The 17,226-nt window shown below is 35.4% G+C and overlaps 1 protein-coding gene across 1 annotated transcript in view; it reads right to left on the minus strand.

Moving 5' to 3' along the window:
• LOC117336811 overlaps positions 1 to 14,784 on the minus strand; it is a 37,583-nt gene extending 22,799 nt beyond the window's left edge. The window contains exon 1 of the mRNA XM_033897464.1: positions 14,616 to 14,784. Coding sequence (XP_033753355.1) covers positions 14,616 to 14,709 — 94 coding nt within the window. The 5' untranslated portion in view covers positions 14,710 to 14,784. The remainder of the gene's footprint in view (positions 1 to 14,615) is intronic.
• Between the last annotated feature and the right edge of the window lie 2,442 nt (positions 14,785 to 17,226).

A 17,226-nucleotide genomic window follows, 5' to 3' on the forward strand; every position in this document is an offset into this window, starting at 1 on the left:
CAAAGGTCAATTGTACCTCTAAGGATTCCTTGTTAATATCTTTGGAACTGCCTGTGTTAATTATAAAGATGACAAATCCTATTTTAGATCTTAAACACGCACTACGCATTACTTAATGACGCACTTAAAGAATATATATTTAAGATATATTATTTCAAAAACTTTTAATATTTTCCTATAATTCGTGTTACATAAAAATGGGACCATTATCCAAAATGGACGAACGGAAACGGAAATAATTCATGTTTCATACCAAAGGGGCCATACTCCCAAAAGGACTGACGGAAGCAGAAACAGTGTCAGTAAATATCAATCGCTTTTATGATGAAATCTATTATGTGTTTGACTATATTTTTTTAAACTGATGGACCTGTCTTACTCTCGAGTATTAACCACTCAATGTCCTTATCACAATAATTACCAGCCACCATCTATCTCCATCCTCCTAATCATCAGGAAAGAGGCACAGCATTACACTAATTACGTAAATGGGCGAGATCTGGGGGCAATGTACCACACACGGGTTTCGTTAGCGTGATAGTGATCGTTGACATCTCGCACAAGGAGCTTTAAGAGTCTGAACGGTTAGATATATATACAATAAGTATTGTAGATAGCAAATGATGTTACAAACACTCGTATAATAAAATCCATTTTTCTTTCAACTTTTTTTCCCTGCAACTTCATAAGAGTATGCATAGTCCCTAAATACCTAATTAGGCTTTAATAATGTAAGACCATATATATATATATATTCTAAAGAAAGGTGTTTAGATTATAAATGTTTAATGCTATACTGGCGTATTAGGCGTTATCATGCTTGTAACCATTTCAAATTAATAAACAATTTTTCGCAATAATTACCAAAAAATAAGAAACAGAGTTTGATATACAATACAGATGTAAGCCGTTGAGGCTATGTAAAAAACAAACATTAAGCATTACTTGTATTGGATTAATAATGTTTCCCAGAGCGATTAAACAGACTAGATACAAATATTCGCAAACTGTATTATTAGCATTCTTTTAAATATTCGGCCACGAGGTAATAAAGTGACAATAATCAAACACAGAAGAGCTGGCTAACTAGACTCAGCATCAGTATACCTCTGATAGATTGCACTGATCATTACCAGCTCTCGAAACTCATTAACCCACAACGTATCATGACTCCAGCGTGGGAGAGAGCCATCAGACTGGGTCACACTGGAGGTATATTTGGTCTCGTTGATTTAAAGATAACTAGGAATGAGTACGCTATCGATACCACAGGACGATAGGAAGCTGCGGTCATGAATACGCTTTCAACCCAAGATTCGTGTATTTTATCTGGTATGCGTAATCAAAATAACATTTTACAACTTTACAAAGCTCAAATTGCATGGTTTAAGGAAGTAGCGCAACTTTTATACAACGATATAGATATCTATATTCCAAATGTTTAAATCCCATATTTTAATAATAAATATTTATTTTCAAGCATATTGCCTAGCTCTTTTCTTTATACAAAACACTAAAGATTATGAGAGCGCTGTCAGATTACGCAATTTGTCTGGGTCCCTTCCAAAACAAACTGCATTGATAAATAAGAGGCACTTACAGTGTCAAATAACCAGACGTTCAGAAATGAACAGCTCAATATCTACAGGAGGGGACTATATCGACTTGACAAGCGGAATTCATAACGATCACACAAGCCCAGGACATCGTTTTGAAGTTGTACTTTCATATCTAGAATTGTTAAAACTAGGGAATATATTAACATATAACGATACATTGTACCTCCATACCGAGAGGTAACACGTTCGAAAGCAAATTCAGACGTAGCCGGGAGTAATGAAAGCATGTAATGAAGCCATGTTACAAGATTAAATGGAAACAATAACTTAAAGAGAATGGTACATAATCCATTATTGTGTTTTATCTTAGAGGGATATAATACATTGGCCTGTGGTTATCATCAACACATTCTGAAAAAAATAGTGGTTTTATCAGTTAATGATTACAGAAGACACACACGGAAATTACACTTTAAAAATATGATTTCAATGAAAGAAAACAAACATTACGAAATTTAGGACCCGTCGGTGATGCTAGTGGCCTTAAGTGAGAAAATCCAGAAGGAAAGTAAGAAATATTGCGCATATGCATGTAATCTAAATTCTTCTGATTTTGAAGGGTTTAAGAAGGCCGTTCACGTATCACTAATCATAGACTACAACGACCGATTATACCACTGACGTCAATCTACGGCTAACAGTACGCACTCTCAGCTTATTAAAAAGTAACATCCGTTTTCCGGGTTTAGAAAACCAGCAAATGGGTTTTACCTATGTAATCACATGCTAACTCATTGTGTCTTTACAGCCGTTATAGATCGTTACTTAATTAATTAGTGGATTAAGAAACAAAACATAATAAGTTCGGCAATAAACTTTGACATTTATATTATGTTAGCGTTGGTGGTAGTTTCAAGCGTTAACTTGTGGATGTTAGACAGGTGATAACAGGTATGTTGTATTTCTGGAGATGCGCGTGATAACAGGTATGTTATATTTCTGGAGATGTGCGTGTTGGTAATGTGAAGCATATGTTGGTACTCGCCGTGTCGACATCGCCGGGTCAGCACTATAAATCCGGATCATTTCCTTCACAAGCGGTCGGGACACTGCTGGATTTTCAATACAACATGCAAGGCTATGATATTTGTAAGAAACATCTCCATAACTTCCAAGGTCAGGAGAGCAGGTCTATTTCATGTTGATTAAACACGCTCTTCTGTCAATCATCGCGCCTGCCGTTTTGTTCGTGTTACAGGTTGAAGCACAGCAGTTGGTACATATGTACTTATCATGTGTTTGGCCATCTATATCTGCCGTAGATTGAAACGTCCATCATTTACTAACATGAGAAGTATGCCTTCTCTAGAAGGCGCGAAGGGAGATGATTGTATATAATTATCGCTTCCGTTGTGTGGAGGTTTAAGATGATTGCCTTATCGTGTGACAAAAGAAAAAAACAACGTGTTTCGGTCTACATATCGAACAGAGAAACTTGTTTTTGTCGATCCTATAAAGACAACAGAGAATACCGAAATAATCACAAAAACGTAATTCTAACACAAAATCGATAACACGAGTGGAAATACGAATATAGAATATATATTTACATGAAGATTCTTGTAAAAATAAAAGGAGAATAAGATAAGGTGTCCTGGCAGGGCAAAAGATATCTGCGCCATCGACGACGAACACAATACATATTTAGACCAACTCCGGATTATCATATTTTCAAAATGAGATCCTTGATGGTGACAATTGAGCCTCTAGGTATGTCAATGCATTACAGCAAACACGTCCGACTTAATTTCGCATAAGTAAATAGAATATTTCCAAATGAAATCATGATTGATATCGACCATGATATTTCCCCCCGACCTTCATTAACCAGCATCACTCGAAACTGTCCTCGTCACTAATCGATATGTGTTTCGAAAATCGTAATACTGGGAACAAGTCCTGGAATATCGAATCGGTTTGAACATGTCGGGGCAGCACGGATGTTACTCTCCAGAAATGGAAAATTAACAGCTGGATATATACTATTTCTATTGGTAAAGTTGTAAGTAAAGACCGAGGTTTGCAGTTTATTTGGAAGAGAAGAGTGTGTACTATTATTATTCAAAGTAATACAATGTATATCTGATTAATGATAACACACCGTCAATACTACATGTGTAATTGAAGTTGTCTGCTACTTGGTCTGATGCACTCTTAAATGTAATCAGTCTCGACAAAAAATGTTCAACAGAGGAGCAAAGTTTGTGTCTAGGGGTATGCCAATAGTCCTTTGGAATATAATACGCTATAGACTATAGTGGTATGTATAACGAAGTACACTCCGGTAAAGTTCACAACTATGTACGTATGACGTCGGTCGCCTTCCTTGGAAAAGAAAGCTCTCATCACAAAGAGAAAGGAGAATAGCATTGTAAAGAGTGGAATAATAATGAAGTAAACAAAACTGCAATTCTTTCTCAAAATCGACAAAACAATGATAACTATCTATATTTGCATGGACACACTTGAAAAAAAGTCAATAAACCCCCCAGGTTTTCCTGAAGGGTAAACGTCTTCTGCTTCATCGACAACACTAAACACTAATTATAGCACCAAATACAATGTAACAATGTTATTGTTAGCTAGTCATTCATTTAGTACATCGACAGCACTCAACACTAATTATAACACCAAATAAAAATGTTAATGTTTGCTAGTCAGTCATTTAGTACTAGATACATGTTAATCAAACTACATTACCATATGTAGAACAGTCAAGTTTGTTGTAGTTAAATTTACAAGCGGAAGTTAAAAAAAATCGGAAATTTGTGAAATTATTTGAATTTGAAAAGTTAAGGAAAATTCCCATCTGTATGGTTCAGTGATGTTAATTGTTTTGATCTGCTGTATCTAACTCTCAATCTGTTTTGAAAGGTGCTAATATCTAATGTGAAATGTAGGTCCTGTTATTTTGCTTATTATAACGATGGGGTAGGAAGGTTTTGTTAAAAAAAAACCGGAACTTGTCAAGTACACTCCCGCGATCAATGGAAGACAACATGTACACAAGCAACGATTAACTTTCAAATAAGTTTCAGCTATCATTATATATTTGATATAACAGTGACTGTAATAATGTCATTATAACATCATATTCAAACACTATTGATTATAATGGGTAGCCTGTTATCTTTTAATATAAGTATTTAGAATATGTATTATTCATAGAAGCAGATATCATTAGATAACATTTAAATTCTTTAGCTTGTAATCAGAGTATTTGTCATTTGTAAACCGTGATTTAATGCACTACACATATTTCGATTTATTTTTCCAATCAGTACAAAATCAAATCAACATTTCTCTTCGTCAAGTAGAACATTTTAACACGTTTTATTACGTGCTTCTCTGTCATTGTCTATTCATTTCAATCAACGATACTGTTAAGGTGTAAAGTAATCATGTAAATCCGATGAGGCACGCGAGCGACTTGGTAGTTGTTTGTGACAGACAATTACTAATATCTACACTAAAATGTAACACTCTAATTGTCCTTTATAACAACTATCACGATATCCCTGAATAGCGACCTTATACAAATATGACCCTGAGTCTGCGTTTCCGGTCAATTTTAGAGGACTGTTAACTGGTAGTATGACAATCGACTGAACAAATGAAACGTTACAACAATAATAAGCCATTTTGCCCTGCTCTTCATACGACACGGATGTGTTGGACACTCTTAAATATCAGATATTGAATACAGTATGTAATGAATTATTATTGTTACAACGATATGTGATACTTTAACAATGCCAGTACTGTGATATTCGCGTTCATTGTCATCTTATTATTAAAACATTTTATAATTATCTGCATTACATAATTACCTTCTTAATAATTTTAGAATTGTAATGTAGTTGTATATAATATATTACTGGACCATATGTTAGACGAGTGGTTGACTCAATATGTTATAAAGCTAAAATTAAGTATATTATTATTATTTATGAATGGAAATACATCTGCTTTGCAATTCAGACCACCTGACTCGCTCGGGGGAATATGTAAAACATATACACAATGACACAATAGATAGTAGTCCGGGTTTAGAGTTAATTTCACTAAGATAATACATATATTTGTATTTATAAATTGAAAATAATACATTACGAATAAAACTCGCATGTAATTAAATGTACATAGAGAGTAAAAGATGAAAGCACATATATATATTTATATACACAAATGTATATATATAGTTCCGGAGGCCGAACCCTGGGCCCTTCTACCATGGTGGCATCCATCATTACATATATGTACGTATTGATACCCATCGTTGGATATCTGGGGTCAGTTTCATCAATATTCCTTTACTTAAAAGTTTTCATAGGAAAGCATTACAGTAAGGTTCCTTAGCGGAAGTTCCCCCTTAACGTTCATGAAATTGGGGCCAGTATGTACATTGTTACACTTATGAAGGATAAAATGTGTTACTATCTTTATAAAAAAGACCCATCCGATTCGTCCTTAAACGCATAAGCGATGCGAGAAGCCAAACGTTTAGAAATCCCAATGCGAGTTTATTCAAAGTTCTGATTTAACGTAATCCGCATAGAAATATTCTAGGAATAATTCCTTTCAATGACATGCATCCTTTCCAGTGTAAGTTATTAAAATTTAGTGATATTATGGGATGAATTTAAGCAGAAAAACATTTACAGAAGTGAATCCAGAAGTTCAATTGCATGTGAGTATGACATTATAAGATAACACTATTTGAATTATCTGGGCAGGCGGTATTCTGGAAGCATTATACTATATATATTGTATTCTCAATCTCAGGACATTATACCATAACGCTATATAGTCTGGGCAGGCATTATTCTGGAAGCATTATACTACATATATTGTATTCTCAATCCAAGGGCATTATAACATAACACATCGTGGTTCCTTTATATTGTATCACAGATACCAAAGTATTCTGTATCAAGATTGCTTTAATATGATGCCGTGTTCAAGTCATACCGTTAGATAAAGAAATACTAAGAATATGTAAAACAGAACGACACTAGAGTATAGCGATTCTTACACAAAGGCAGGCTCCACGGGAACTAAATACCTAAAACTAAAGCTAGAGTATAGCGATTCTTACACAAAGGCAGGCTCCACGGGAACTAAATACCTAAAACAATAGCTAGAGTATAGCGATCCTTACACAAAAGCAGGCTCCACGGGAACTAAATACCTAAAACTAAAGCTAGAGTATAGCGATTCTTACACAAAGGCAGGCTCCACGGGAACTAAATACCTAAAACTAAAGCTAGAGTATAGCGATCCTTACACAAAAGCAGGCCCCAAGGAAACGAAGAACCTAAAACAATAGCCAGAGTATAGCGATCCTTACACAAAAGCAGGCTCCAAGGGATCGAAATACCTAAAACATTAACTAGAGTATAGCGATTCTTACACAAAAGCAGGCCCCAAGGAAACGAAGAACCTAAAACTAAAGCTAGAGTATAGCGATTCTTACACAAAGGCAGGCTCCACGGGAACTAAATACCTAAAACTAAAGCTAGAGTATAGCGATTCTTACACAAAGGCAGGCTCCACGGGAACTAAATACCTAAAACGAAAGCTAGAGTATCACGATCCTTACACAAAAGTAGGTTCCAATGGATTGTTATAATAATGTAATAATATTATAAGGTGTGTCTCACAAAAAACCCATACGTAACGGGAACATGTGTGTATTTATGATACTCGTAAATCTACATTTGTTCGTCAATGGATCATATTGTAACACTGATCAAACGGTAAGGGGATTTAGATAATATAGTCCCTCAATAGTAGTAACTGTTTCATATCTTTTATCAATGGTACATGTAGGCAGTTGGTAATGAGAGGCACGTGCTAACGCGCGAGAGAGTAAGCACCAATGATACATGTCCCGAACATCTGTAACATGTTAATAGTGAGAGTTTCATTCTGCTTTAACATAAAACCTCTATTAATTGTCATTAATGCTCACGGAAACGTAAAAAAACCCCACCTTAAATCAATGGTAAAGGTACAGTTAGTAATGGTAACTAAAGATATACGTGTATGTTAATTGAACATCACAGATCGTCAATAACTGGATTGTTTACAGGGCGACAACGCTGCCAACTGGGTGCAAAGATGAACAAAACGCATAATTCTTTCATCTGATAAGCTAAAAAAATGACAAACATAATGGCTCTAGAATTCGGAGTTTTAAACATGTCTGATTCATGTGGCCTTGATAATGAGCCAAGGTACACATTATTAACATGATACATTGGGACACATAATGTTGAGCAGTAAGAGGGATCACGTTACAATGTACGAGTTCATTCTCAATTAAATGACTCAAATGAGTAATTTATAATATTTAACCCACTTGATCATTTTGACATTTGCAGTTGGTCGACAGGATTCCTTTAAATAAACTTGATATTTCTCTTCTCTTTGATTGTTTAGTCTCATGAATGAGTAGAGAGTCTCGCGATCCTTGTTTACCACCGACTGCTACGCCTACTCTATCAGGGTTTTACGAAATCTATTGCAACTGCAGCACATCTGGTAAATATTACAATGCGTGTGAGGAACAGAGTAGGATTAAATAAACTGCACTTAAAACAACAGAAACTGCAAACAAGCTGGCGTCAGTGATTAGAGGGAAAATAGTAATTTGTCTTCATCGTTCCTGATCAGGTTTGTATGTAATTTGTGGTGGGTAGTTTGACTTGGTGCATCTCGTCGTGGACCGTTCTTACGCTGATGATAACCAGCTCCACAGGGGGATCTCGGTAATTATTCCACAAGTGTTTTGTTTCAATAAATACATAAGTTCCTCTCAAGCTGTTGGACTCGTCAAAATATCAGTCATGATTCCGTGCTCTGTTGATAAATGGCTCTTGCTTACTTACTTTACCGCATGCCAAGTCATTTACGGCGGTCTAAAATTTGTAGGTGCCTGGGATTTGGCTCTAGATTAGCCTGTTTTTTGTCGCGCGTGTGGCTTTGCATGACTGGTTAGTATCTATATACATGCATACAATATAAGAGGAAGGAAATGTAGTGCCACACACCAGATCTGAAAATGTCGTAACGACTAGGACAGTTGTGGCGTGTCACACAACGCTATACTATTCAACGCGATTCGGTAGTTCTTGTTTGATTTTCGTTTTAATACTTTCAGTTTCTTTTCTGGTACATACTAATAATGCTAACTATTTCTCCAGGCTTCACCACGAATGACTCTATATTAACGACTCGGTAGGAAGTGATTTGGCTGAGTATAAGTTCAACGTTATATTACAACAGTAAATTGGTGGCAAATAATTAATATTTTTTACATGAGAATAAAAGTCAAATACATATGTATATATATTCCAGTAATGCGTATCAAGCGAAATTCGGTTTCTTCGGATCCAGTATCGATATTACTTACCAGACCTTTGAATATATAACCATACATAATTGAAAAAACAAAACCAACCCAACATGTGTATCCCTAACGTGTTCAGGCCTAACGGCAATAGTCAGGCGATACATTTGAATATAACGTCTTGGTAATCACATTATGACGTCAAAAATAGTATAAAATAGAAATAATAATAATATATATATCGTATATGTATAGAAAATTTATTGGTATATATGACCGAGAATTATTTGTACTGTATACTACTTTATAAATCCCATGGTTTAATTACTTAGAACATACACCGTTCAAAGTGAAATACAGTCAAACCTCGATGATTCGAACTTCGTTGATTCGAATTTCTCGCTGTATCGAACTTTTTGCTTGGTCCCGAATTTTCTCACTATATAACACTACTAACGAAACTATGTATGATCCGAATTTTTATAAATCGAAGTTTTCGATGTATCGAACTTTTTCATGGCCCGTTAGCTATGTAATTATAGGTAATTGACCTTTCATGATTCGAACAAAACATTTACCTGTACTGACCACTGGACAGGTGTTTGTCGTGACCCCTGCGGCAAGATTTCACACCTCTCCCCCAAATGCCCTGACTGACAATAGGGATAACGATAGCGTGTGTTGTCACTCCCGGTCATGGGGTTTATTAATAATCAGACCAAATTGATAGATAAAAAGTGTATTTAGAAGCCATGACATTTAATCACTCCGGTAAAACATTTCGGTAGTCGTCTCTGATAATCTCCGCCGCCATTGAAATCAGCGGTCGGTGAGTAAATTTTACGGAACTGTAAAACAACCGGACCAATTTTAAACACAAACAATTAGCGATGGCTTCACTCATATTCAAAGTGTCACGTTTCAAACTTATACATAAATATCCAAGTAAATCGATTATTTGTCATTCAATCATGCATTCTCCAACCGATCGGCATTCCGTATTTTATATGCACATAACGTAAACGCACGTGTCTTTAACAGAAAAGCCTAACGACTTACGTAAGTGTGCATTGTACTTCTTTTGTTTTATCTGTTAAACGCGATATAAGTGTTTTGTAACTGATACATATTTTGTTTAATTAATAAAATACTTAGGTATAATTAATGAAAATAATTTTTATTTTGTTGTGTTTGAGCAGAGACCTATATAGGTCTCTGGTGTGAGGTATAAATTAACTAAACTTTTCGATGTGAGCCTGACAGGCGACGATCAACACGAAGACACTGAGGACATGTAACGTTAACATATATGGTCATTATCAAGAAAACATCGATCTATTGTCAACCATGAATAATTCGAAGTCCCGCTGTTTCGAAGTTATTCTGTTAGTCCCTTGAACTTCGAAACATCGAAGTTTGACTGTATATGAGATCTTATTTAATGGCGAAAGAGATAGATACGTACAACATTACGCCATATCACATAACTATGACAGTTCGCAGTTGAAGATGACAATATCAATAACTGAATTGTTATAATAACATAATATTATTAAACAAATTTGATTTAAATTGCAGATTGATTAATATCCCTTTCGCCTCGTCGGTTAGTGTTATGTGGCCAATTAGTGAGTGACGTGTATTTTGATGTATTCGGACACCCTATTACGGAAGTGAAATCCTTCATGAACACAGAGGGAACGCAATAGGTTACCCACCAGCGCACGACTAATGGACCAATTCATGAGTAAAGCAGCATTCCTGACGTAATCAGTGGCGATTCAATTCAAATACCCATTTCTTTTTAAAAGGTTTCAAATTACCTGTCCGTTAGCAAAGTCTGTCAATCTCTAATGAATACCGACGTTCCGTTGCATCAACAGTTCTGACACATTGATGCAAGCACGGAAACAACATTTACAAAATAAATTATATAACAAAGTTTTGATTTATCTCCTTCCAGAACCATACAATTTGTTTACATTGCACATGTAGTACAAAACAATCTATCTATAGTTGATTATAATTATTAAGCAAACAAAAACCCGTTTATGTAAACACTACGTCAAACAACTTCAGAACATTATTTTACTTTTTCAATTCCTGATTTGAAAATGTTTCTGTTAAGTCCCATTTTCTGCTTCACAAAACATTGAGTATGTAAGTAAAGAAAAAAAAACTCTTTATTTTCACAAAATTAGTTTTTAGTACTCCTTGTTCATTATCAAACAAGAAAGATTAGGGGAAAGCATGATTGTCTTTAAATGATAAATATTACATTTGTCTGGCATTGTTACTATATAGTCTGTTTGAGAGCTCTGGCATGGATGTACGTTTAAATGCCATCCATCACGCGCTACACTTATCAGCGTATTAATACAAAACAAACCGGAACTACAGTATCCAGGATAATTAAGTTTAACGACTAATTATTTTATCAACATTATTTGTACTAAATAATATGCCATTTCCGCATTACGTTGATAATAAAATGATTAACAAAATTGAGTTTTATTTTTTTATTATTTTCCGTGTACTATTTTGTTTGCCAAAAAGCACGCGACCATGTTCCGGCTGTTCCAACGACTGACAAAAAATCTGCTGACTGTCGTAAGGCGGGAATTATGAATTTTAAATATGAATTATAGCATTTAAAAAGTAAAAAAGTAAAAGGAATGTAAATATAAGCGTTGAACTGATTTGTATGGTATTTATGATCTATTTGAATGCCAGAGCTTTGCAAGCAAACAAATCATAATGTGCTAACGCACATTATGTTGCTTGCTATGTTGTTTGCTTGCAAAGCTCTGGCATTCAAATAGATCATAAATACCATACAAAACAGTTCAACACTTATATTTACATTCCTTTTACTTCTTTATGTTTTTAAATGCTATAATATATAATACCATACAAAAACAGTTCAATGCTTAAATATATAACGCTATATACTTTATGTTCTAATCTAACATATACCCTTGAAAATTACTTCCTAATGAACAAATGGAACACGCAAGATGATAATGTAGGTCAACTGATAATGTAGGTCAACACTCCAGAAAACATTCAGATATACTACAGCAGAAGCGAAATGAGCCTAATTGCTATACGGAAATGAAAGAATGTGTTTATCTATCTCTGAACTCTTTCTCGAAAGTTTCTAATAAAAGTGAGAATCAATGAGGCTGTGGAGCCGTGGAGTACAAAACGTGAACAGAGAGCACTATATGGTCTACCAGTGTTTAATTGGTCATTATAAAGGCATTAACCCATAATCAGACAGATATGTTCTTTAGACAGTACCACAGCTGTGTTCTCTCCATTGATACCAGTAATTATATCACACAGCAATGACCCATAGAGGGCATGGACTGGCGTACCTGAAAACCCTGTTCTGTTTGTTATCCCACAACATCCCTACAATTAATCTACAATTAGACTATGTTACGTCATTTACATTATATTTGTTTGGGTTCTTTTTAGGATATTGTAAACAATCTAATTTATATTTCTAAACCTAATAAATCTGTTTATAGGCAAACCTCTTCCGTTTAATCGTCTGTGGGCTATCCTACACTGATATTTCCTGGTTTTATATCCCTATCCTTGCCTCTTTCCTTAATTCGAAGCAGTTAGGATTCATATTCGGTAATGCTTTTTGAATAAAATAGGGAGGGAAACGGGGAGGACTGTTCATGTTATTAACTATAAGACATGGCGCGATGGGCGTGACATTATTATAATATTGACGTCATGATAATAACATTAGAGAGAAAGAGCGTGGTTTACAGTTGCATGTTCCACTTATTGGTAATCTACCTGAAATTGGAAGAAGAAATATGAAATTAGATTATTTATTGTCCTGTAATTTTTATACAGACGCGTTATCCTATTTGTCTGCAATCTTTCTCTGAACCAAGTCCATGTTGATATTAGATAATACACGAGTATGAGAAAGTGGTCTTACTCAAATACATTTTATATGTCAGGTACCTGCATTGGGTTTCAATTCTGATCGAAATAACGCTTGTCATAAAAGTTTCCTAGAGGATATTGTTGGATCGTTTTGGAAATAAATAGGCATACATGGAAAAGGAAGTCGTCGAGTAGAATCCGTGGAGAGTAATTACTTAAGAATAGGAGTTAGCAAAACACTGTCAATACTTTACTCTTATGGAACATGGAAAAGGATTGAGGAAAAGGATTGACTAAATGGATGTTATGTGTGTTAAACTTGAATGTTAATCATATAGACGAAATACCTGGAATTTTACAGATTTGATCAGTCAAGATAAATTATCGGAAAGTCAAAATGTGTGTAATGATATGCTTACGAAGGCAAAATTCTAACTCAACTCAAAACCGATATTAAAGCAAGGTTAAAACATGAACAACACCAAAAAACGAACGAGGGAAAGACCATGTTTTCCGGAAGGGCGAGCGTCTTCTATCTCATCGACGACTTCCGTCATATAAGCAATCGTCGTCATTAAAATAAAACCGAGATGGTGACAACGGAACCCCCGGAGATTTAATGAATAATTACCAAACGGGTAAAACTTGACATCGCGTAAGACATCATATTATTTCAAGGAGACAAAAATGTCGACCATTAAACTTCCTCATAGACATTTCAATATTCGTATCTCAAAAAGCTCGTGTCGTAACCATTCGCAGTCAAGTCATGAAAGACGGTGATATTGGTAAGGAGCCTTTGGACATCGCATCAACAGCGAAATATCAATACCGTATATTGGGGAAGCATGTTGTGTGCTACTGTCAAAATAGTAAAAATTAATACATTCTGCTTATACAACAGCTAAGGGCTTAGTAGTACGGTGTCCCTTTTTGTTACGTGGTAATTGAAAATAAGTAAGCGGCCATGTCGAGCAGTCTGTAGTGACCTTGCTTTATGTCTAAACTCTTCACGTGAAATTTAACTACATTGTAACATCTTTTTTTCCTGTTCTGATAGTTATTGAATGAAATCAGTCTTGTGTGAAACAATACAACTATAACAAAAAAATTCAAAGCCATCCCCTTTCGTACGTTTTAAGCATTCATGATATGATGCTAACATTATAAGTGATTAAGCGTTGAACCACGGTGATACGGTAGTGCTCCACTTACAACGAGATATCGGCGATGGTTACAGTACAGTATGCAGATTAATACGCAGTGACAACTATTGATTGGCTACCGTTTAAGGTCATGCCAAACTGCCATCGCTTGTTTTGATGACGTCATATTGATTATTGTGATATAATGTCAAGCTGTCCTCTTTTGCACTGATGATATCAGACTGTCCTCTCTTGCACTGATGACGTCAAGCTGTTCTCTCTTGCACTGATGACGTCAAGCTGATTATTGTGATGGCATGTCATCCTGTCCTCGTTTGCTCTGATGACGTCATATATTACGTCAAATGAAAAAAGTTCAACCTCGATATACATGGCAATATCCTTGTCTACTGAATCCAAAAGGAATCCTGCGTATACTCATACTTTTTCACAAGTAGATATGATCATGATTTGATAGGTAATGGTGCTCCGTAAGGAAGATAAACTAATCTGTCGTGTACATCACTTCGCCGTATTACAATCAATATGATATAAATGACATGCGATCTATGTAGTACTCACCGCTGATAGTCTCAGTGCTGCCAAGGACACAACAGTAACATAATATCCACAGGGATAGAAGGTTCGTACCACACCGCATCTCGCTTAGATACATTTGTAGGTACGGACAGTTTGAGGAGTAGCTAGGTATAGGGCAGACTTACGTGTGTGTTACAACCATGAGGCTGGAGTAAGGCGCGCGGGATGAGACATCCGTTTCCTGTGGTATGTTAAGTTATGACGTTAATTTCCGTTAACCGATTTCTTCAAGGAGTTTTAATTACAACTTCCTGATTAGGTATATGTATAAAACTGATACTATTTATCCGAATAACGAAGTTTCCGAAAACGAATGAAGGATTGACAAGTATTACGGATTATTATAGCCCGAAACATCCTCGACATAATTTGTATGGGTTAATATGAAAATCAAATTATGTGCAAAAATTGTCTGTATACAGTTAAACAATGCTTTAAAAGATGGCGAAAATTTGTTACCAAAACTTTGATATGTGATTTCAGACGTCTATAACAAATGTTGCAGGTATAAATGCTAGACTTAATGCATTTGTTTACTTCATTAATGCATACTTGTTACATGACAAGTTCGGAGAGGTAATCATTGTTCCTTTGTCGTTGAGACGCATATGTACAGGTATCTATTAGTGTAAATCTTCTGGTCCTAGCTCTGTTAGACACATCATGTACTGTAGCATATGTCTCAGTAATATCTGACACATCGTACATACAACTTGTAGTCGATTCCAGTACCAAATGTTTGCACTGAAGATGAATTGTCTACCCCTGAGTCGATAGGATATCTTGGAACATCAGTTTATACACTCTCTGTAAAAATGTACCTGTGTCTTCCTGTCTTTTGTTTTTTCTTTCATATACACATCTGTTTTATGTCAAAAAGTAGTTATACAACAAAATTATATATACCTGTATCTCTACTGTGTAACCGGTCACTAGTTGTCCAAACAAATTGTTAAATGAAGTAATACGTACTAACCCAATAAAGGTACAATGTTTCCGTGTACCTACTTTCGATTTGACAATGATTTGAAGTTTAAACACAAAACCTACATAGCTAGTGTTTTGTGGTATAAGAAGACCACGATAGCATTACCTACTGTGTTTACATGTCTAAGTGTTTTGTGGTATGGGAAGACCACGATATCATTACCTACTGTGTTTAAATGTCTAATTGTTTTTTGGTATGGGAAGACCACGATATCATTACCTACTGTGTTTACATGTCTAAGTGTTTTGTGGTATGGGAAGACCACGATATCATTACCTACTGTATTTACATGTCGAAGTGTTTTGTGGTATAAGAAGACCACGATATCATTACCTACTGTGTTTACATGTCTAAGTGTTTTGTGGTATAAGAAGACCACGATATCATTACCTACTGTGTTTACATGTCTAAGTGTTTTGTGGTATAAGAAGACCACGATATCATTACCTACTGTGTTTACATGTCTAAGTGTTTTGTGGTATGGGGAGACCACGATATCATTACCTACTGTGTTTACATGTCTAAGTGTTTTGTGGTATGGGGAGACCACGATATCATTACCTACTGTGTTTACATGTCTAAGTGTTTTGTGGTATAAGAAGACCACGATATCATTACCTACTGTGTTTACATGTCTAAGTGTTTTGTGGTATAAGAAGACCACGATATCATTACCTACTGTGTTTAAATGTCTAATTGTTTTTTGGTATGGGAAGACCACGATATCATTACCTACTGTGTTTACATGTCTAAGTGTTTTGTGGTATAAGAAGACCACGATATCATTACCTACTGTGTTTACATGTCTAAGTGTTTTGTGGTATAAGAAGACCACGATATCATTACCTACTGCGTTTACATGTCTAAGTGTTTTGTGGTATAAGAAGACCACGATATCATTACCTACTGCGTTTACATGTCTAAGTGTTTTGTGGTATAAGAAGACCACGATATCATTACCTATTGTGTTTACATGTCTAAGTGTTTTGTGGTATGGGAAGACCACGATATCATTACCTACTGTGTTTACATGTCTAAGTGTTTTGTGGTATAAGAAGATCACGGTATCATTACCTACTGTGTTTACATGTCTAAGTGTTTTGTGGTATGGGGAGACCACGATATCATTACCTACTGTGTTTACATGTCTAAGTGTTTTGTGATATAAGAAGACCACGATATCATTACCTACTGTGTTTACATGTCTAAGTGTTTTGTGGTATAAGAAGACCACGATATCATTACCTACTGTGTTTACATGTCTAAGTGTTTTGTGGTATAAGAAGATCACGATATCATTACCTACTGTGTTCACATGTCTAAGTGTTTTGTGGTATAAAGAGACCACGATAGCATTACCTACTGTGTTTACATGTCTAAGTGTTTTGTGGTATGGGAAGACCACGATATCATTACCTACTGTGTTTAAATGTCTAATTGTTTTTTGGTATGGGAAGACCACGATATCATTACCTACTGTGTTTAAATGTCTAAGTGTTTTGTGGTATGGGAAGACCACGATATCATTACCTACTGTATTTACATGTCGAAGTGTTTTGTGGTATAAGAAGACCACGATATCATTACCTACTGTGTTTACATGTC

This window comes from Pecten maximus, chromosome 10, assembly GCF_902652985.1.
Source record: "Pecten maximus chromosome 10, xPecMax1.1, whole genome shotgun sequence".
Taxonomy (NCBI): Eukaryota; Metazoa; Mollusca; class Bivalvia; order Pectinida; family Pectinidae; genus Pecten; species Pecten maximus.